The sequence below is a fragment of the Saccharomyces kudriavzevii genome, assembly GCF_947243775.1.
Source record: "Saccharomyces kudriavzevii IFO 1802 strain IFO1802 genome assembly, chromosome: 7".
NCBI classification, from domain to species: domain Eukaryota; kingdom Fungi; phylum Ascomycota; class Saccharomycetes; order Saccharomycetales; family Saccharomycetaceae; genus Saccharomyces; species Saccharomyces kudriavzevii.
This window is the reverse complement of record NC_079278.1, coordinates 26,852-47,404: the sequence shown is the minus strand read 5'-3', so window position 1 is coordinate 47,404 and position 20,553 is coordinate 26,852. Positions and strand designations below refer to the sequence as shown.

At 39.0% G+C, this 20,553-nt stretch overlaps 8 protein-coding genes across 8 annotated transcripts; 3 read left to right on the top strand and 5 right to left on the bottom strand.

The window, feature by feature from the left end:
* Positions 1–226: 226 nt before the first annotated feature.
* Positions 227–3,938, top strand: HFM1 (DNA helicase; the record flags this gene model as incomplete). The annotated part of the gene is made up of 2 exons (XM_056227760.1): positions 227–284; positions 442–3,938. 2 exons carry the CDS (start codon positions 227–229, stop codon positions 3,936–3,938), a joined length of 3,555 nt encoding a protein of 1,184 aa, XP_056087549.1.
* Positions 3,939–4,384: 446 nt separating this feature from the next.
* Positions 4,385–6,151, top strand: RTG2 (Rtg2p; the record flags this gene model as incomplete). The annotated part of the gene is made up of 1 exon (XM_056227758.1): positions 4,385–6,151. The coding sequence occupies one exon, from the start codon at positions 4,385–4,387 to the stop codon at positions 6,149–6,151; it is 1,767 nt and encodes a 588-aa protein (XP_056087548.1).
* Positions 6,152–6,491: 340 nt separating this feature from the next.
* HXK2 (hexokinase 2) lies at positions 6,492–7,952 on the bottom strand (the record flags this gene model as incomplete). Its single annotated transcript, XM_056227757.1, has 1 exon — positions 6,492–7,952. One exon carries the CDS (start codon positions 7,950–7,952, stop codon positions 6,492–6,494), a length of 1,461 nt encoding a protein of 486 aa, XP_056087547.1.
* Positions 7,953–8,653: 701 nt separating this feature from the next.
* FZF1 (Fzf1p) lies at positions 8,654–9,544 on the bottom strand (the record flags this gene model as incomplete). The annotated part of the gene is made up of 1 exon (XM_056227756.1): positions 8,654–9,544. One exon carries the CDS (start codon positions 9,542–9,544, stop codon positions 8,654–8,656), a length of 891 nt encoding a protein of 296 aa, XP_056087546.1.
* Positions 9,545–9,758: 214 nt separating this feature from the next.
* ZRT1 (high-affinity Zn(2+) transporter ZRT1) lies at positions 9,759–10,877 on the bottom strand (the record flags this gene model as incomplete). The annotated part of the gene is made up of 1 exon (XM_056227755.1): positions 9,759–10,877. One exon carries the CDS (start codon positions 10,875–10,877, stop codon positions 9,759–9,761), a length of 1,119 nt encoding a protein of 372 aa, XP_056087545.1.
* A 4,423-nt stretch (positions 10,878–15,300) lies between these two features.
* ADH4 (alcohol dehydrogenase ADH4) lies at positions 15,301–16,449 on the bottom strand (the record flags this gene model as incomplete). Its single annotated transcript, XM_056227754.1, has 1 exon — positions 15,301–16,449. The coding sequence occupies one exon, from the start codon at positions 16,447–16,449 to the stop codon at positions 15,301–15,303; it is 1,149 nt and encodes a 382-aa protein (XP_056087544.1).
* A 992-nt stretch (positions 16,450–17,441) lies between these two features.
* Positions 17,442–19,142, top strand: MNT2 (alpha-1,3-mannosyltransferase MNT2; the record flags this gene model as incomplete). The annotated part of the gene is made up of 1 exon (XM_056227753.1): positions 17,442–19,142. One exon carries the CDS (start codon positions 17,442–17,444, stop codon positions 19,140–19,142), a length of 1,701 nt encoding a protein of 566 aa, XP_056087543.1.
* Positions 19,143–19,710: 568 nt separating this feature from the next.
* On the bottom strand, positions 19,711–20,331 carry VEL1 (Vel1p; the record flags this gene model as incomplete). The annotated part of the gene is made up of 1 exon (XM_056227752.1): positions 19,711–20,331. One exon carries the CDS (start codon positions 20,329–20,331, stop codon positions 19,711–19,713), a length of 621 nt encoding a protein of 206 aa, XP_056087542.1.
* Positions 20,332–20,553: the final 222 nt, after the last annotated feature.

Sequence of the window (20,553 nt, the reverse complement as noted above, 5' to 3'; positions counted from 1 at the left end):
CCTTCCTTCTGCATTTACAGTTACTCTCATTTATGTACTTCCCTTTTTAACGTTTAGTTTATATTTTCAGTTATATCATGTATCACGACCTGGCGTTGGGCTCGGCGGGTATATAAAGTCCACCGCAGTCATGATAGGAATATTAACATAACATATTAACAGCTCCTTCAGGGAAGAGGATCGAATTCTTCATACAAGCCTAGCCGTTAAAAGAGGCATCATAAGAATGAAGACAAAGTTTGACTCAATCAGCACCGGAAAAAGAGATAGGCCCTCTCCAAACAGTAGTAACGAAGCTAAATAACACCCTTATTAATGCATTCAAAACGCCCTTTCGGGCATAAATGGTATTTTGACTAACATGTTTACCTCCATCTTTATTATCTAGTGGGGATGAAACCAAAAATGGTTTCATTAACTAGAACCTCAGAGGACTTGAAGATATCGAACTTGGCGATGAGTCTGTTACATTCAAAAGGAATAAAAATAATAGCCGCCAACCCAACTTCAAAGTAGGCTTGTCATATAATAGCTTGCTGGATGATTGTGATGATACAAATGAGATATTTGAGGGCCGCGGTATTCAGTTTTTCGATCACGACGATAATTTCTCAATAACGGCAGACGATACGCAGATAACTAGCAAATTATTTGATCACGACATGGAACCGGTACCCAATGAAATAGCAAGTAAACCAAAGAGAGTGGCAGTTAAAAGACTAACCAAGAAATTTTTAAACACGTCCGTATTGCCGGATTCATTCCGGGGTGTTTTCAAGTTCACAGAATTCAACAAGATGCAATCCGAAGCCTTTTCTAGCATTTATGAAAGTAATGAAAATTGCATTATTTCTTCACCTACTGGATCGGGTAAGACTGTATTGTTCGAATTAGCAATTTTGCGTCTCATCAAAGAAACGAATAACGACTCTAATAACACCAAAATCATATATATCGCCCCAACAAAATCTTTATGCTATGAGATGTACAAAAACTGGAGCCCATCTTTTGTCAATCTTTCCGTGGGTATGCTCACCAGCGATACTTCATTTCTAGAGACAGAAAAGGCCAAAAAATGTAATATAATAATTACAACACCGGAAAAGTGGGATTTGTTAACAAGAAGATGGTCCGATTATAGCCGATTATTTGAATTGGTTAAGCTTGTGCTAGTTGATGAGATTCATACTCTAAAGGAGAAAAGAGGTGCAACTTTAGAAGTCATTTTGACAAGGATGAATACAATGTGTCAGGATATCCGGTTCATTGCTTTGAGTGCAACTGTTCCGAATATAGAGGACGTAGCATTATGGCTCAGAACCAACAACGAACTTCCTGCAAATATTCTTTCTTTTGATGAATCATATCGACAAGTTCAGTTGACAAAATATGTCTACGGGTATTCCTTCAATTGCAAAAATGATTTTCAAAAAGATGCTATATACAATTCTAAACTAGGTGAGATAATTGAAAAGCATGCTGATAATCGCCCAGTACTAATATTTTGTCCAACTAGGGCTTCCACCGTATCCACTGCAAAATTCTTAAAGCATAATCACCTTTCTTCGAGAAGAGGTAATCAAAAAAGAATTAATACTAGCGTTTCCGATAAAATATTATACGAATGTATGCAACAAGGAATTGCCTTCCATCACGCGGGAATTTCATTAGAAGACCGTAGTATTGTTGAAAATGAATTTTTAACAGGTTCAATAAATATACTGTGTTCTACTTCAACTTTAGCAGTTGGCGTGAATCTGCCGGCTTACTTGGTTATTATCAAAGGTACAAAAAGTTGGAACTCCTCTGAAGTTCAAGAATATTCAGATCTCGACGTACTACAGATGATAGGGCGAGCCGGAAGGCCCCAATTTGAAACTCATGGCTGTGCAGTAATTATGACAGACACTAAAATGAAACAAACTTATGATAACTTGATCCATGGTACAGAAGTGTTGGAAAGTTCGTTGCATTTGAATTTGATCGAGCATCTAGCAGCAGAAACGTCCCTAAGAACTGTATATTCAATTGAAACTGCGGTAAATTGGCTGCGAAATACTTTCTTTTACGTTAGATTCGGAAAGAATCCAGCTGCGTACCATGAAGTGAATCGATATGTCAGTTTTCACTCGGTCGAAGACTCTCAAATAAATCAATTTTGCCAGTACTTGCTTGACGCGTTAGTAAAAGCAAAAATAATTGAGCTAAGAAATGCGATTTACAATCCGACGGCGTACGGAAATGCAATGACGCGACATTATATATCATTCGAGTCGATGAAACAATTTATTAACGCAGAAAAATTCTCATCCTTGCATGGGGTGTTAAATTTGTTGTCTAACTCTGAAGAGTTTTCTGTTATAAGAGTAAGACACAATGAAAAAAGATTGTTCAAAGAGATTAATTTATCCCCGCTTTTGAAGTATCCATTTTTGACTGAGAAAAAACAAAGCCAAATAATTGATAAAATTAATCAAAAGGTTTCTCTTTTAATTCAATACGAGTTGGGCGGTTTAGAATTTCCATCATACGAAGGTGCCACAAAATTACATCAGACTCTTGTCCAAGATAAATTTCTTGTCTTTCGGCATTGCTTTAGACTGCTAAAATGCATGGTGGACACATTTATTGAAAAAAATGACGGAATTTCATTGAAAAATACTTTGTTGCTACTGCGAAGCTTAAATGGCCATTGTTGGGAAAATACACCAATGGTTCTTAGACAACTGAAAACAATTGGCCTGGTTTCAGTGCGAAAGTTGATACGACATGGAATTACAAATTTAGAGGACATGGGAAATTTGACTGACACACAGATTGAATACTATCTCAATCTCAAGATCGGAAGTGGGATGAAAATTAAAAGTGACATTTCTTTACTGCCCTGCTTGAATATTAGAGTAAAGTTGGAACACTGTAGGAGAGACAATGAGGAGATTTGGTTGACATTTAAAGTGGAAATCAGTGCAGAATTCAAGTCTAGTATCTGGCATGGTCAGCATCTCTCATTAGATATTGAAACTGAGAAAAGCTCAGGGGAATTAGTTGACTTTAGGAGATTACAGCTCAATAAACTACAATCACCAAGAGGCTTCAAAATTTTGACAAACATCTCATCCAAACTAGAAAAGATAGAATTTTCGATACATTGCCAGGAGATTGCTGGACTTGGCAAAACAGTAGTATATTCTACTGACCATCTAGCGACCCAGTCCCTCACGAAGACATCGCATTCGAATAAAGACCTAAACAGTTTAGAGAAATGTCTCTTCCAAGTGACTAGTAGTGACGAAGAGGCTGAAAAAACATGTAATGTCCATCGTAACGTTACTTTGGAAGAATCGCTATCTTCCGATGATAGTATTTTGAATTATTTAGATGAAACAAAACCATCTAACGCTATCGAACTCGCGACAGCTGTTCATTCAAACATACACTCTTCTTTACATGGCAGTAATGGGCGCCAGGTAAGACCCAACGGTAATTATGAATGTTATCATAGCTGCAAAGATAAGACTCAGTGCCGACACCTATGTTGCAAAGAGGGCATTCCTGGAAAATACATAAAAGAGAAAGGTTCATCCTCAGTTAAGTCGCCTTCAAAAGTTGATCATGTTCGCAAACCTCTGGTTGCGAAAAATATCAATGTAGTACCTCACACAGAGATAGACTTGAGCAGTAAATTCACAGACTGGAAGGAAAATAGTTTTATAGCAGGAGCCAGTCGCCCGCTCTCTTCGAAAATTTGTGACGTACCTCCGTCGTCGATTGAGAAAGCAAATGAACCTGTCTTACAACCTGCCTCGAAAGATTGCTCAGAAATAATCTCCATTGACCTCAAGTCCTCCGATGAATATTCCGGTAATACGACGACAAGCCCAGTGAGTGATCCAAATGGTGACTTAGACTTTTTGGGCTCGGATATAGAGTTCGAATGAGTGGCATACTGGCTGGGTACAATAAACATTACTATGTTTTTATTCATTACCCTGATTTATCTTTTCGTTTGTAGTGCTTCAGTAATGAGGCTAAATATGCTTAAGAGACCCAACCTATGATGTTCCAGTGATTGAACCACTGATGATGTAATTCCAATCCCTTCAATTTTTCTGGGAGAGAACATGACAACTTTGTCAAGTTGTTTGTTATATACTGTGCTATTTTCCATTTCTACCTGAGTCACATGATCGCGATGAGATATTCCGGGTCAGAAAGGCCGGAGATGGAGCTATTTTACCGGTGGGATTCTTAGATCAACATGAAAGAAGCGAAGTAAGATTAGTAATTTGTCTATGCATATCTGTCGAACAAGGAAGGGGAATCATTTCTAAAGACATCTCTTACTAAAAATCGTTCTTAACAGAAAATTGCAAGTATCCTACAAATGTCAACGCTTACTGATAGTGATACTGAAACTGAGGTTGTGTCGAGAAACCTATGCGGTATTGTCGACATAGGTTCCAATGGTATTCGTTTCAGTATATCTTCTAAGGCCGCACATCACGCAAGAATCATGCCCTGTGTTTTCAAAGATAGAGTTGGCCTTTCTCTATATGAAGTTCAGTATAACACACATTCAAACGCGAAATGTCCAATTCCCAGAGATATTATAAAAGAGGTTTGTTCTGCCATGAAAAGATTCAAATTAATCTGTGATGATTTCGGTGTACCTGAAACTAGTGTCAGAGTGATCGCAACGGAGGCTACTCGAGATGCTATCAATGTTGATGAGTTTGTTAACGCAGTCTATGGTAGTACTGGATGGAAAGTAGAAATATTAGGCCAAGAAGATGAAACCAAAGTCGGTATATATGGTGTTGTTTCCTCGTTTAACACAGTTAGAGGATTGTATCTCGATGTTGCAGGTGGCAGTACCCAATTGTCATGGGTGATAAGCTCTAATGGAGAAGTCAAGCAATCCAGTAAGCCTGTGTCTTTACCGTATGGAGCCGGAACGCTTTTGAGAAGAATGAGAACGGATGACAATAGGGCACTTTTCTATGAAATCAAAGAAGCATACAAAGATGCCATCGAAAAAATTGATATCCCTCAAGAAATGATTGATGATGCTAAGAGAGAAGGTGGATTTGAGCTTTGGACGCGTGGTGGTGGTTTGAGAGGTATGGGCCATCTACTTCTATATCAATCAGAGGGATATCCTATACAAACCATAATCAATGGGTATGCTTGTACCTATGAAGAATTTTCGTCTCTGTCAGATTATCTATTTCTGAAACAGAAAATACCAGGTTCTTCCAAAGACCATAAGATTTTCAAGGTTTCTGAACGAAGGGCGCTACAACTACCAGCTGTTGGATTATTTATGAGTGCTGTTTTTGAAGCAATTCCTCAAATTAGGGCAGTACACTTTAGTGAGGGTGGTGTTCGAGAGGGATCACTTTACTCTCTTCTTCCAAAAGAGATTCGTGCGCAAGATCCTTTGCTAATCGCATCCCGTCCATATGCTCCACTACTTACGGAAAAGTATCTATATCTATTACGGACGTCAATACCAAAGGATGATATACCTGAAATAGTAAATGAAAGAATCGCACCTGCTTTATGCAACCTGGCATTTGTTCATGCCTCATATCCGAAAGAATTGCAACCAACAGCTGCATTACATGTTGCTACGAGAGGTATAATAGCTGGTTGTCATGGATTGTCACACAGAGCTAGAGCGCTGATAGGAATTGCATTATGTAACAGATGGGGTGGCAATATTCCAGAATCTGAAGAAAAGTACTGTCAAGAATTGGAACAAGTAGTTCTGCGTGAAGGAGACAAAGCCGAAGCACTGAGAGTTGTATGGTGGACGAAATATATCGGTACAATAATGTATGTGATTTGTGGTGTTCATCCAGGGGGTAATATCAGAGATAACGTATTTGATTTCCATGTTTCCAAACGTAGTGAAGTCGAAACCAGTTTGAAGGAGTTATTCATCGACGACGCGACTGCAACAAAGGTTAAAGAAGAGACAACACGTAAAAATCGCGGATATGAAGTAGTCGTGAGAATTAGTAAAGATGATCTCAAAACAAGTGCCTCCGTCCGTTCCAGAATTATTACATTGCAAAAGAAAGTACGCAAATTGTCGAGGGGAAGCGTGGAGAGGGTCAAAATTGGCGTACAATTTTACGAAGAATAAAAACATATCTAGATTTAAGAATATGTATTTAACACATACAATAAACCTTATATAAGCATCTGTTTCCTACAAAAAGTTCTAAAAATTATCAAAATAATAAAAAAAGAGGTGAGGTTAATCATACACCGGAAGAAAGCTAAAATCATATAGATTTCATAAATCGTTATATTCTTTGTCTATAAATATTTATCATTACGAATAACTTTCGTAAATTTGTAACAAAGTTTATACAATATCACAGTTGTAAAATAAGAAAAAAAGACCATAGAAAAACATGTTCACATAAGTAAGAAATGGGTAGATTTTTTTTTTGTGTTCAAACTCAATTTACGAACCAAGTCTAAGCACCGATGATACCGACAGATTTGCCTTCAGCAATTCTCTTTCCGGCTAACGCAGCGATAACAGCGGCACCAGCACCAGAACCATCTTCAGCAGGAACAATCTTGATTGGATAGTCATCTAAAGAAGCTTGAGTCCAGCCGTAAATATCTCTCAAAGCATTGGCAGCCTTTTCCTTGAAACCTGGGTATCTGTTGTAAACGGAACCATCCGCAGCGATGTGACCGGTTTTGTAACCTCTCTTTTGACAGATGGCAGCAATACCACAAACGGATAGTCTAGCGGCTCTAGTACCAATCAATTCACACAAACGTCTAATCAATTTACGTTCTTGAACGGTGGTGTTGATACCAAATTCGTTTTGAAACAAGTCGTCAGTGTCCTCCAAGTTTTCAAATGGATCTTCTTCAATTTTGGCTGGGTAAGACGTGTCCATAACGAAAGGCTTGTCGAACTTAGACAAATCTTGGTTCTTGAAGATAAACCCTTGCTTGTACATATCTATCAAGGCCAAACGCAAAATTTCACCCAAGTAGTAACCAGAAGACATTTTTTCAAATGTTTGTTGGCCTGGTCTTGGAGATTCCTCATCAATGGTGACGTCGTATTTAGTTCTTGGCAAGACGACATGTTCGTTATCGAAGGAACCATATTCACAGTTGATAGCCATTGGAGCTGATGATGGAATGTCATCAGATAATTTCCCTTGCAGCTTTTCGATTTCGGAACAAACGTCATAGTAGGCACCATTGACACCGGTACCGAAAATAACACCCATCTTGGTTTCCGGGTCAGTGTAGTAAGAAGCAACCAAAGTACCAGTGGTATCGTTAATCAAGGCAACGACTTCAATTGGAATGTCTCTCTTGGTGATTTGCTTCTGCAACATTGGAACAACATCGTGGTTTTCAATGTTTGGAATATCGAAACCTTTAGTCCATCTTTGCAAGACACCTTCGTTGATCTTGTTTTGAGAAGCTGGGAAGGAAAAGGTGAAGCCCAATGGAATTGGCTCAGAGATTCCTTGTGGGAATTGTTCATTAATGAAGGTCTTCAGAGAATCAGCAATGAATTCCCATAATTCATCAGGGTTTTGAGTAGTTCTCATAGCGTCTGGCAATTTGTACTTGGATTGCGTGGTGTCGAAGGTACGGTCACCGCCCAATTTGACCAAGACGACTCTTAAGTTGGTACCACCCAGGTCAATGGCTAAGAAATCACCAGATTCCTTACCAGTTGGGAAATCCATAACCCAGCCTGGAATCATGGGAATGTTACCACCCTTCTTGGACAAACCCTTTTCCAATTCAGTAATGAAATGCTTGGTAACGGCTTGTAGAGATTCAGAAGGAACAGTGAAAATTTTCTCGAAATTTTCAATTTCATGCATCAATTCCTTTGGCACATCAGCCATGGAGCCCTTTCTGGCTTGTGGTTTTTTTGGACCTAAATGAACCATTTGTTATTTATTATTGCGTTTAGTATATGTAGAAAACTATATTTCTGTGGAATTCTGAGGAAGAAAATGAGAGAGAATAAACACTTCAAAGCTTACGTGGTAGAAAGATGAGAAAATATTTTTTACGTATGGGGTAAAGATTACTCTTTTTTATAGTTTTGGAGATAAGACGCTGGCGAAGGTGCGACAAAGAAACATCACGGAATTGGACACGATGTTGGCAACCTCGCGTCACTTGGAAGTAGTCTCGTGGATCTCGTTATGAAACTTCCTCGTCGTGGAAAAATTTTCAGGATGAAAAGAAAAGATTACCTAAACAGCCTTTTTTTTTCAAGATTGCGTCCCTGAGACTAAGAAAGTCCCGCACAAACATCACTCGGCCGGAAAAACTGCCCGCGAGAAAAAGAATCACACTTTTGGTGCCGTCAGGTGCCGTGCGACATGATAGTCTTTTTTTTAAGTGCTGGTGCCTGAGAATGCTATGTGAAACCAGTATCTTGTGAGGGGAAAGGGCATTAGAATGAACGATATACTCTGGGGTGTCCGAAACGTGGAGCCCCGCAATTCATATTGGGGGATAACAAGGTGCGTACACGCCATTTTCATGTTTTATTTTGTCCTTCGACCGGATGATGTGTTATATTCTCTTCATTAGAGGTGGCCTCATGTGTGAAAAAAAAGGCCGTTGAAAAGCTTACTTTTTAATATTCGAATAGGCCCCAGACATTAGGCTTATATAGATGAATGTAGCTGTACTTGACCAGCGTTTCAGGAATGAACGCATGTGTGTGATCGTAGTGGTCGATTAGGTCAAATACAGACGTCAATGGACTAAGGTCCTGGCAATCGGTATGCTTGCACCGGTTGTCGGACCAGTAGCTCTCCGGATCCTCTGGACTTTGTAACACAGTGCTGTGGCCGCTATCACTACTGGACGTCCCATCGATGCTAAGTGAAAGCTGTGGAATAGACGTAATGTCTGTGCTGCTTGACTTCGCCGATATCGAAAGTGGTTTTCCGAGAGGCAGCTCTTCATATGGCACAGTAAGCTTACTTGTTATATGCTGTTGCAACATATGGTTGACCAGATCGTCGCTGAAGCTGGTAACCCTCTGACACGATTTGTATGGACATTGTAGCACTTGCATGTCATCAAATCCAGGCAAATGATCTTGCAGTAATGCCTCATCGTGTAGGGGAGGCAACGACGGGTCTAGACTTGATTTGCTGCCTTTGGAGTTTGCACTTATACCAGGATTCGGTTCTTCGTTCTTATCGTTGATTTTTGATGCAAGCTTATTTTTTCTTTCATGGCTACCTAGATGTCTTTTTAATTGTTGGTTCGTAACAAATCTTTTTTCGCATAGTGGGCATGGTTTAGGCTTAATTTGCGAGTGCGTCCATTTGTGGACCCTCAGATGACATGGTCTGATGAATTTCTTACCACAGCTGGGCTCATCGCAACGATATGGCTTTTGGTTAGTATGCGAATTCTGGTGCTGTTGAAGCAAACTTGGCCTGTTGTACTCCTTTTCGCAGCCTTCAAGAGAGCATTTGTAACTTCTAGCCTTAGGTTTCTTTGTATTTGCCATGCTTTCAACACCGCAACTAGGTTATCTACCCCTTATGCATATCTTTGTGTAGGAACGTTTCCGTCGTCTAAGTCTTTTTTGCTATAGTCCGAAAGTGTTAACGAAAAATTACTATTAATTGTTTTTGCTATTACTAAAGAATAGATAACTATAAAATATGAAAAAGAAGTCTATGGAAGGAATGCAGAGTTTTCCCTTTGCTTGGTTCTATTTTTCAAGCCCATTTACCAATCAAAGCCATGATACCAGCACCGAAAAGAGTACATAGCACATTGAAAGACAACTCTTTCAGGTTCTTTGTTCTGTCAGGATTGAATATAAAGTCTCTTGCTAGCAGTTCAACCAGACCTGTGTAAAGCAAGATACCAGCAGAAATAGCATCCAAGATACCAGAAACCACTAGAGCAGTGTAAGAACCACTATTGTATCTGGTACGAACACCCAAACCGATGGCGACACAGATAGGAGTGGTCAACCCGTAGGCGACACACAGAGCCCATGGCCACCATCTTTTTGATCTGGGAAATTCGATGGCCGATAATCTTGCACCGATACCCAAACCTTCAAAAGATTGATGGAACACTAAAACAGGATACAGGGTAGAAAATTCTTCACCGACACTTCCCAGATTCAAACCGATCATCACAGAGTGGAAGATCACACCGAATTCCAAGATCAAAAAGGCGTAAAACTGAGCTTGGAATGATTGGACAACATCCATGGACGAAGCATCCGACTCTTCGAAATATTCTACACCATTCTTGGACTCATGAGATCCACTGGCTGTACCATGTTCGGTTGAACATACTGCGGCATCATTCACAACAGTGTCTTTGATTTCATCATGGGTATGGTCGTGGGAGACACCATACTTTCTTTCGACCCAGACACTACTGAACAGGTCAGTAAGGAAAGTGAAAGTCAAACTTGTCAACATAATGGCAGGACACCATGAATAAATACCCCAGTTACCAGTTTGTCCAACACAAGTATTACCACCGATGGCTCCATATGCGGGATCCATCAAATGAATGAACGCAGTGGCGAGAATAACACCAGAACCAAAATATTTGGCAAAAAGGTAGGCATATAACGGAATTCTCAATTTTTTCACTTTCTTCGAAATCAATGGGAACATGGTGAAAAAAGTACTCACGAAAAGGATTACGAAAACGGAGGATATTCTGGCTCCTAAATTACCATTATATTCATTTCCACCGAAATAAACACCCTCGAGAACACAGATCTTCCACACATCATCAACTGAAGGATCGGAAATGGTGACAGTATCAGGATCCCATTGTTTCCACCACGGCGAAGTTACGTTGCTCATTTTATCTTAGGTGTGATTTATTATATTACACTAGCTGTGTTTGTTTTTTTCTGATAAGTGGAAGAATAAGATGAGATTACTGTCAGTCCGATATCAGACCTCTATTTATAATCAGCTCATCGAGCTAATGCCGTACACATTTCTTTTTTCACGACTTATTTCTACACATTAGTCCTCTGAGCTACTTTTCGTAACCTTCAAGGTCAAGGGTACTTTTCGGTCCGTTCTATTGGAAGAGACCATACTAAGACTTATCTGATATTTCAAGAAATGTCATTGTATTTTAGATGGTACCCTCGAATGAGAACCTTGAGGGTAGATTTAGTAGTTCAAGGTTTTTTGCAGGCAAACTACCACGGGTACTTTGTTTTCTGTAGCAGCATTTTCCATTTTTTCTTCTTCTTGCGCGCATGCCCTGGGTAAAAAAAACGTCGGTAACGGTACCCCAAAGGTTATAATTAGTACGTGCGCCATATTCTAGCGCATTTGACCATATCTTCCGTGATACCAGTCTGCATTATCCAAGAGCAGCAGTCACATCACCTGTTCGTTGTGCCTAAACTAGAAAAAGTTCCGCCCAAATTGCAGTGGATGTAGGAGTATGTCACTGCAATTGGGCTTCAGTTCACTACAGGACATGAATCATCTAGACAAAATTAGTACGGTTTGTCCTACAATCTTAGGGACGGTTTGAATGGATCTTGCCTTCTAAACAAATATATTGAAGCTTGGCACCTGTTTTCCTCAATTTCTCTTATTAACATGGAAGAAGTATATCTGGCTCTGCGATTTTTGTGACATTGATTTTTATGTCACAATCTGTTTAATTGACGTAATTCCTTTAGTACGTAAATAATACTTTAATTGGCACCTCCATGTTCAACAAAGAAGACTTTTCTCTTTTCTTTTTCGCTTTCCTGTCACAGCTGTCACCAGGAAGAAGTTTTGGCCCTGAACGTACGAGTAATTTGGTATTTTGACGTTTTTCCCTCTAAAGTCGTTCCATCACCCCTACCTTCCCCCAAAGAAAGATTGTACTTCGGCAACTATCATTAATTTCTGGACGTCAACTGAAAAATTCGCTGCCTGTTTTTCTTCAATAAACAGACTATTGTTCTTCCTGAGGTACTTTGACAAACGAATGGCCTGACGGAGAACTCATCGACAAGATGATGAACATTACGACGAGGTGCAGCCATAAGGAAAAAGATAAAATAGAAGTAACTCATTTGAGCATATCACAAAACGTCAATTTCTTCTACTAAGCCATTCAAATCACTCTTGGAAAACCCTCAGCAGGATATGGAATTTGCTGATGTGTTTAGACATAATAATGACCCGCAGGGGAGGTGATATCAAGGGTGTTGCTGCTTGGCCGAAATGATGGAGTAGATAGCTTGACTGCTAAGGCCGAGGTTACAACGGGCTGTAAACGAAAACACCCGAAGTATTTACAATTTGGGCGCTTGTGGGAACGGAAAACTCTGGGTGGTTGAACAAGGTATCACATTCGCTCAAATGTAGTGGTGTTATTTTTCTCATGTCGGAACTTTTATGAAAGAGGGGATGCAGTATAGTGATTTCCAGTCGCTTTCACTTTGTAATGTCGCACAGGAAGTCCTTTATGTCACTGGCGGACATTTTGGAAGTTACAACATTGCCGCTTAAATGAGACCATTACACTTACAGGTATCGGTTTGATTGAGTTTTCTCACTATCGTATATTCTCATACAACCATTAATCAATACAGCAGATGGCATTTCTAATTATACTAGTAGTATTTGGATAGACAAAGTGCGCCAGGTACATCCAAAAAAACAACGGAAAAGCTTGCCAGACATCGATTCTGCAGTTGAAATTAGTAGTAATCAGCCACTTGACGCATTTTTAAAGTCTTCCAAGGTGAAAGATACAGCAGCGGTAGAATTCAATCCTAAATCGTGGCGAATTCGGAAGGGAAAAAAATAGTGGATCTGGGGAATGGGTCAGTTTCTTATCCTCATGATGTATGCTTTTTTAGATGTACAGTGTTGTAAACCTCTGAGATTTCATAAATGGAGGAAGTTATGTTACATAGACCAACTTTCCATGAGCTGCCTTTTAATTAATGACGCGCAACCAGAGTCTTCAATTTGTGCAGGTCACAATTTTCGAAATTTTTTTTTTAGGCGGATAAAGGCAAATGACAGCAAATATAGGATATTGCGACATTTCTGCAGGCAGTGTTTTGACATGATCTTGTTATAAACGCCTCAATATGTATCATATTCTATCAATTTGATAACGTTAAATGACATGACCGTAAATATGAGAATAAAGCATACGCAATATTTAACGAGATCTTTAATCATAAACAAGCTGAGTTAGTTGGTATGCATCATCGCTGTTCACACGCGTTGCCAACTGATGTTTGACTTATAAATTCATTCGTCACGGCGAAAGAATTCGTTATATCGGACAAACGGCCATATATACGTGAGACTGCCACTGCAGAGTTTGTCGACCAAGGCTGCTCTTCTCATTTACAGTTCACTAGGCGGGCACTATCTTTTCGAACACTATAATGGTCTGTGGAGGTTATATTGATATCTGTCAGTAAAAATATGAGTGTATTCCGTTGGAAGTTGTTACACTGCTATTAAACGACCGATTATGTCAACTGACTCGTAAAACGGAATCAAAATTTTGGTGCTACTCGTTAGGTTACTATGTATTTGTTTTCTTTGTCCTATGAACATGTGAAGAATATTATTTGGTCATACCCGATAAGAGCTTTTTTTTTGCTGATTTGGTCCCTTAAAACCAATAAGTGCTCCTGGATCATATTATTATTATTATTTAGTTATTAATTAGCTATATTAAAAAAATGCGCATTTAAATATTATGATCCACATTGTTTATTTTAATTCACTTCTAACGCAAAGTTGAAAGAGGAAGGAGATGCTTTGAGGATACACTCAATGAAGTGAGTAATGAAACTAACGTCGCTAATTGCTCGAAACCTGTATCACGCAAGATGTTAGAACAAATAGGTACATCAATATTCCCATAAGTAACCAGATTTACATTCTGGGACATCTGAACGACAAATGCTTTATATTTAGTATTTGTTTTAGGATCAAGAATGTTGAACTGACGTTTGGTTAGGGTGGGTGGGTGGAGTTAAAGAACAATCAATTGAACATAGACTTGAAATTTATATAAAAAGGATATAAGTTGTAACATTAAGCTCATCGTATTGTATCGAGTGTTTTCAACATGTCCAATCAGCGCGTGTTTTATACACCTCCCTTATATAGTATAAGAGAGTTTTCTGCTTTTGTTCTTCATCAAAACAACTAATTATCAGCACCGGAGACGAAATAAATGATCATACTTGATAAAGCGCTCCTTCATGGAGAAGAAAAATATAGTTCCAATTCATCAGACATGCTGATAATTCTATCCAACTTCTATGAGAGGTAGCCCTTATTCTCAATCGATAGAGGAAGTATTCTATTTTTTTGAACATGTTGACAGGATAGCTCCTATTCTTGTGATGCTGGCATAACTTATATACAGATGTGCACATACTTCTATTTTAGTTGTAGCTGTACAAAATTTCGGGGTTATTTCAACGTTATACACACAATAGTTTATCGAGCATGTGAAGACGCATTATGCTGTCGATTATATGTCCGTAAAGACCATCGAAACAAAGTATTACAATATTTATATGGTAGTTCACTGAAGATGAGCCAAGGTTATGTGTTACCAGAATATTCGGTAGTTGCACTTCAAGATTATGAGCAAACTGGTCATATCATGACATGTGTCTCTAAAATTATGCGTATGGGGGGAATATTCGAGGGTAAGTGGTTTAATGCTGTTATAAATAACGAGTTAACAGTAGCAGATATCATATTCGCCAAGTAAAACGACATCTCCGACAAAAATATCAGTAGTGTGCGCTGTAATAGTAACAATTTGATTCGTATGTTCTGGACAAATGTATGTATTCTCGTTTTGAGACACTCTGTAAATTGCAAAAAAACCCAGAGATTACACCGTAATAAACTCATGTTCGAAGAAAGCCTCTTTATACACTGAAACACAAGGCGTATAAAATAACAACTTGCTCGGCCTTGGGTGTGTAATAACAAATAAACTGGACATTATCCTTTCTGTAATAAACGATACAGGTATTTCAACATCATGCATCGACTCCAAACCCGTTGAACAATGTTTCTGTTGCCGTTTTTTCGTAAATCTAGAAAGGAAGTTACGTATGTAATATCGTCGAGATTAGCGCAATTATGGTTCATGAAAAGCTAAAAAAATCATTTGAAGCTGGTAAATAAATAAGTACATTATATTTTACGCACAATTAAATAAATAAGGTACACACATAATGGAATTTTATGTGAGGCTGATTTTGTTTCTTTAATATTCGTAAGATTGCCTCAAAATAGCAATAACTTGTTCTTTGGTGAATTGAACTGGGTTGGTCAAGTGACAGGCATCGTTCATAGCATTGTCAGCCAAAATGCCAAAATCTTCGGTCTTGACACCCAAATCCTTCAAATTTCTTGGAATGTTCATAGCTCTGTTAAAAACGTGCAAAGCTTTGATGGTTTCTTCAGGGTCTTCTTTAGTGGCACCTAAATGCAAAGCAATTTCACCTAATCTCTTCTTGGCCTTTGGACATTGCATGTTGGATTCTTGGACATGAGGTAACAAGACAGCATTACAGACACCATGAGGCAAGTGGTAGAAACCACCAAGTTGATGGGCAATAGCGTGAACGTAACCTAGAGAAGCATTGTTGAAAGCCATACCAGCCAAGTATTCGGCGTAACACATATCAGTTCTAGCCTTCTTGTCTTTACCGTTTTTGTATGCACTAATCAAACTTTCATCGATCAAATCAATACCTTTCAAGGCACAGGCATCAGTAATTGGGTTAGATGCAGTTGAGACAAAAGCTTCAATACAGTGAGTCAAAGCATCTAGACCTGTGGCAGCAGTCAAAGCAGGTGGCAAACCGTACATGGTAGATGGATCGTTGACGGCAACGGCTGGAGTGACGTTGTTGTCAATGATGGCCATTTTAATTTTCTTTTCTTCGTTAGAGATAATGGTGAATCTGGTCATTTCGGAAGCGGTACCAGCAGTAGTGTTGATAGCGAACAATGGAAGAGCAGCCTTCTTTGATTGGTTGACACCTTCATAATCGCCAATTTCCCCACCGTTGGTAGCTAATAAAGCGATGGCCTTTGCATTATCATGAGCGGAACCACCACCAATAGAAACAACAATTTCAGAGTTTTGTTGCTTCAAAACCTTCAAACCGGCCAAGACGTTGCCAACGTTTGGGTTTGGCTGAGTTTGGTCATAGATAGCAACGTTCAAACCACTTTCTTCTAACATTTTTTGAACTCTACCGGAGAGACCGATAGCTGCGATACCAGGATCGGTAACGATCAAAGCCTTCTTGTAATCCTTATTCTTGATGTAATCAACGGTTTCTTCAAGAGCGCCTTCACCGAAGAAGGAAATTGGTGGAATGTAAAACCCGGTAACGGAAGACATTTTTCTTAGTTGATAATTGGTTGTAGCAAAGATGAGCTTGTTGTTTACTGTTCTTTTAGAAAAGGTGGAAAAAAAATGTGAAATTCCTGCCTTCAATGGATTGGAAATGCCAGTAACCTTTTTATACATATTCATATATTATTCTCTTTGCCTGTTTAACGAAAAGAAATATCCCAGTATTGAGAAAGACACAGAACTGCAAAATATTAATTAATTTGTAAAGCAGATGGACGTACGTGATCTCGACCATCTAACATATCAGACCTCGTGATGTCTAAACTAAACTGAGTCTGCTTTTTTTTTTTTCATTTTTTTTTGGTATCCTGGCTAGTTGAAACTCGCTGCGGCCATGCTATAGTCCACACTACAAACAGGGCTAACAACAGTGACCGTGTGACGATCCTCTTCCAGAAAATGGCCTCATTAAAAAACGAATTGGAAGCCCATTGGAAGCCCAATAAAAGTCTCCGGGAATCCTTCAGAACCCCAAAACCGACTTTCATATCAGCAGCCTCAATTAGAAGAGGTTGCTTAACCATGAAGGTTCATTTAAGTATAATATTCTTCAAAAACGGTCGACAGCCCTCCAGGTTATGCGCAGACCAGCTGTTGCATAAGAAAAAATTTCGTACGGAAGAACGTATAACGCACTATGAGACCGGACAGCATGGCGTAAACACACAAAGACCAAGGGACCACTTGTTCATTGTCCTATCGGTAATGTCTTCGAGATTGTAAACGATGGCCACGCACGTCGTGGGATCTTCAGGTAATTGTTCGAAACGAAAATTTTTGTTTACAATTTCGGTTTTCCCGAGACAAAGTTTTGATGAGCTTCACTAAGTCAGCACAGGCAAGAAAAAGTTCCTAGCAATAGAATAACGCTAACTCGTTTTTTTCTCTTTACTTTAGTTATTGGAAGCAACTAGGGGAGGGAAACGGAAAATCTCCCAATTGAGTAAAATTAATGTCAACAGGAGGTACACGAAGCAATGCAATATTGTTTGTTAGGTAAGAAAAGAAAAAATAGGCTCTTCACTTTAATTATGCTGCTGACAGTCCTGCTAATGGTATATTATTCGGTTGACTTGTCCGTACCAGTTCAACATAGTAGTAGTGATAGAAGTAATAGTTGCGATCGTTGCTTGAGTTATTATGAGACTCTCGAGCCTGGGTGGTCGAATGACTTCTACGACGTAAATCAAAAAAGTTTGGCTCCTGCAGAGGATGTGATTAAACTTGTCACCAGGATCATCATTTTTTCCAAATGCTTGCAGCAGGGTGGTAGGCGTAATGTTCAACGTCTGCGAAATGTTGAAAAGAGGCTGTTTCCGTATATCAACTTTGAAAGATTGGAAACAGATGAGACCAACTTTTGGCATTCACATACAAGATGGAATGGTGAAGTTCATCATGCTTCTGTGATGGAGTTTGACCGCAAAGGCCACCATTTTGTTCGTTCTAGACCCATCAATTTTGATACAGGTCTATCTTTTTGGGAAAATTGGTTGCAGAGGATAACTCAAAGTGGTTCAAGAGGGATAGTCATCAGTGCTTCTGACACGCAGTTGGACGAGACTGTAAGGCTATTGAAAGTTTTACGATATTTCAAAAATGATTATCCTATTCAAATTGTTCATAATGCAGACCTGAGTCAAGATTCCATCCGATTGCTTGTTAAATACGGAAGAAGTGAGGATACTCCAGAGTATCCTGCTCAAGAAATATGGTTTTCGAACGTGCGTAACTTGCTAAGTCCGAAATATTCCAACAAATTCGCGACATATTCCAACAAATGGTTGGCATTGATTTTCTCGTTCTTCGAAGTTCCTATTTTGCTGGATTCAGATACTGTGCCATTTGTTCCGATAGACGAGTTTTATAAACTAGAGGAATTTCAAAGGACCGGGGCTTTATTCTTCAAAGATCGGATAATATCGAATGACCTCTTTGAATCATCTCAACTGGACGTTCTAAAAGAGATTATTCATGGGTGTATTGGACTTAATTTGACAGATGAGTCTGACATACATGAAAAGATAGAAGATCCGACGGTTGTACAGGTGTTGGAAAACATGCTAATAAAGAAGCACAAGCATCATTTGGAGAGCGGCCTGGTAGTACTGCATAAGGACAAGCATCTCTTCAGTGTGCTTATCTCAGTGGCCTTACAATTTTCTCCAATTTCAGAGTATTTTCATGGTGATAAAGACTGGTTTTGGATGGGCGAGTTATTGTCAAACAACCACTTCACTTTCCACCCGGTGGATGCATCAAATATTGGTCAATTTGGTAATGTCGTTTCAAAGGAAAGCACTGGTGAATTTTACCAGATTTGTTCCGTGCAATTGTCTCACACAGATAAAGACGGATCATTACTATGGCTAAACGGAGGTCTCAATGTCTGTAAAAAGGCCTCATGGGAATATGACTATGAGCATAGCCAGAGACTAGCGGACATGTTCCAAGATGCGGAAGCATTACGCAAATATTACCAATCGCCAGTAAAATTAGAAGGAATTATAATTCCAGACGCTAATATATCAGGATGGGTTAAGTCAGGGGAGTGTTTTATGTTCAACTATTGCACGCTATTTAAGGAAGCACAGTTTGGAAAGGCCATCAAGTTCAAGGAGTCGGAGAAACGCCGATTTTCAGAAATTGTTAGAATTTGGAATGAAAATGTATTCTGATCATGGAAGCTGTGTTGCAGGTTTACAAATGATACAAATGGTGAACTTATCGTTTAACTTATGTGAAAAGAACTAGACCGTCTGAAAATCATAACACTGCAACAAACTGATTTTCGGGCAAAATAGCCTTATCTTCCAGTTACCTTTATTCGAACAACTCTTATGCAATCCCAGTAAAATCAGGTTGAGTATATAATCAATTGGTGTCAGTGTTTTAACATGGCCGGAATAATCAATATGTGCTTTCATCATCAATGAAAATACAAGTAAATGAACGACTGTTCATTACAAAATCATCGTCTTTAGTTTTGCGTTTTGTGAATGATTCTCTCTCTATCTTGCATTTCAAGTTAAATCCGAAAGATCGAAAACCAATGCTTAAATATGTCAAAAATGGGCCATCTCACAAATTCTATTCATTGGAAGTTAGTAGAACATGGAATAGAAATGAGCAATTGTGTGAAGCTCCGCAGCAAAAGGGGTTGTAATATTGTCAATAATAAAATTTTGGTTATATGTAATACTAATCAAATAATAAACTATCTATAGATCAGAAAAGGTGAACTGGTTAGACGAAACCAGCTTCTGGTGGACAGACAGCCTTCAATTGGATGGAAGTACAATAGTTTGGCAATGTATCATCCTTACCGAAAACGTTAACGGTTGGTGTGCTCAAAATAACAGAAGCAAAGTTTGGGTAACATGATGCAACTTGAACACCGTAATCGGTAGAGTTGAACAACTGGTTAGCTAAACCGTATACGAAAGCACCGTTTGGAGCAGTGTCTGCCCAAGCATTGAATTCGATTTCACCGCTAACAGTGTCAGCAAAAGGGACCATAGCATCGCCAATGGATTGAGGATTACAAGTCTTCAAATTGGTGGTCAAAATGAGCGGAGAGAAGTTCTTTGTCTCATTAGTACCAATAGTGGTCAATTTTGGGAGGAATCTGGTTTCCTGGCCCAAATATCTTGCCCAAGCATCGCCAGCACTTTCGGTTAAGGCATCAGCACCAACAAACGTAGATTGACCCAAAAATGTTCCGTTTTGTCCGACAACTTCAAAAACATAGGTACCACAGTGTGGTCCATGTAAGTCAGCACAAGTGACGTCAGTCAAATCAAATCTGGCAGCAATTGCGACAGAAACTAGGGCGCTAAAGAAGGTGACAATGTTTAGAATACTCATGATATATTTGTTGTTATTGATGATTTCTTGAGATCTAAACCTTAATGGAAAGTACTGATATCTCAATTTGAATCAACTTTACGTCGCTTATATACGAAAATATTACTCTTTCATCTTGCATTTCTTGATGAAAGTATTTACTTTTTTCTAATACTGAGTATACAATCTGGAATGTATTCTCATACTTCCTACCTCAGCGGTTATTAGCTGAAAAAATATTGA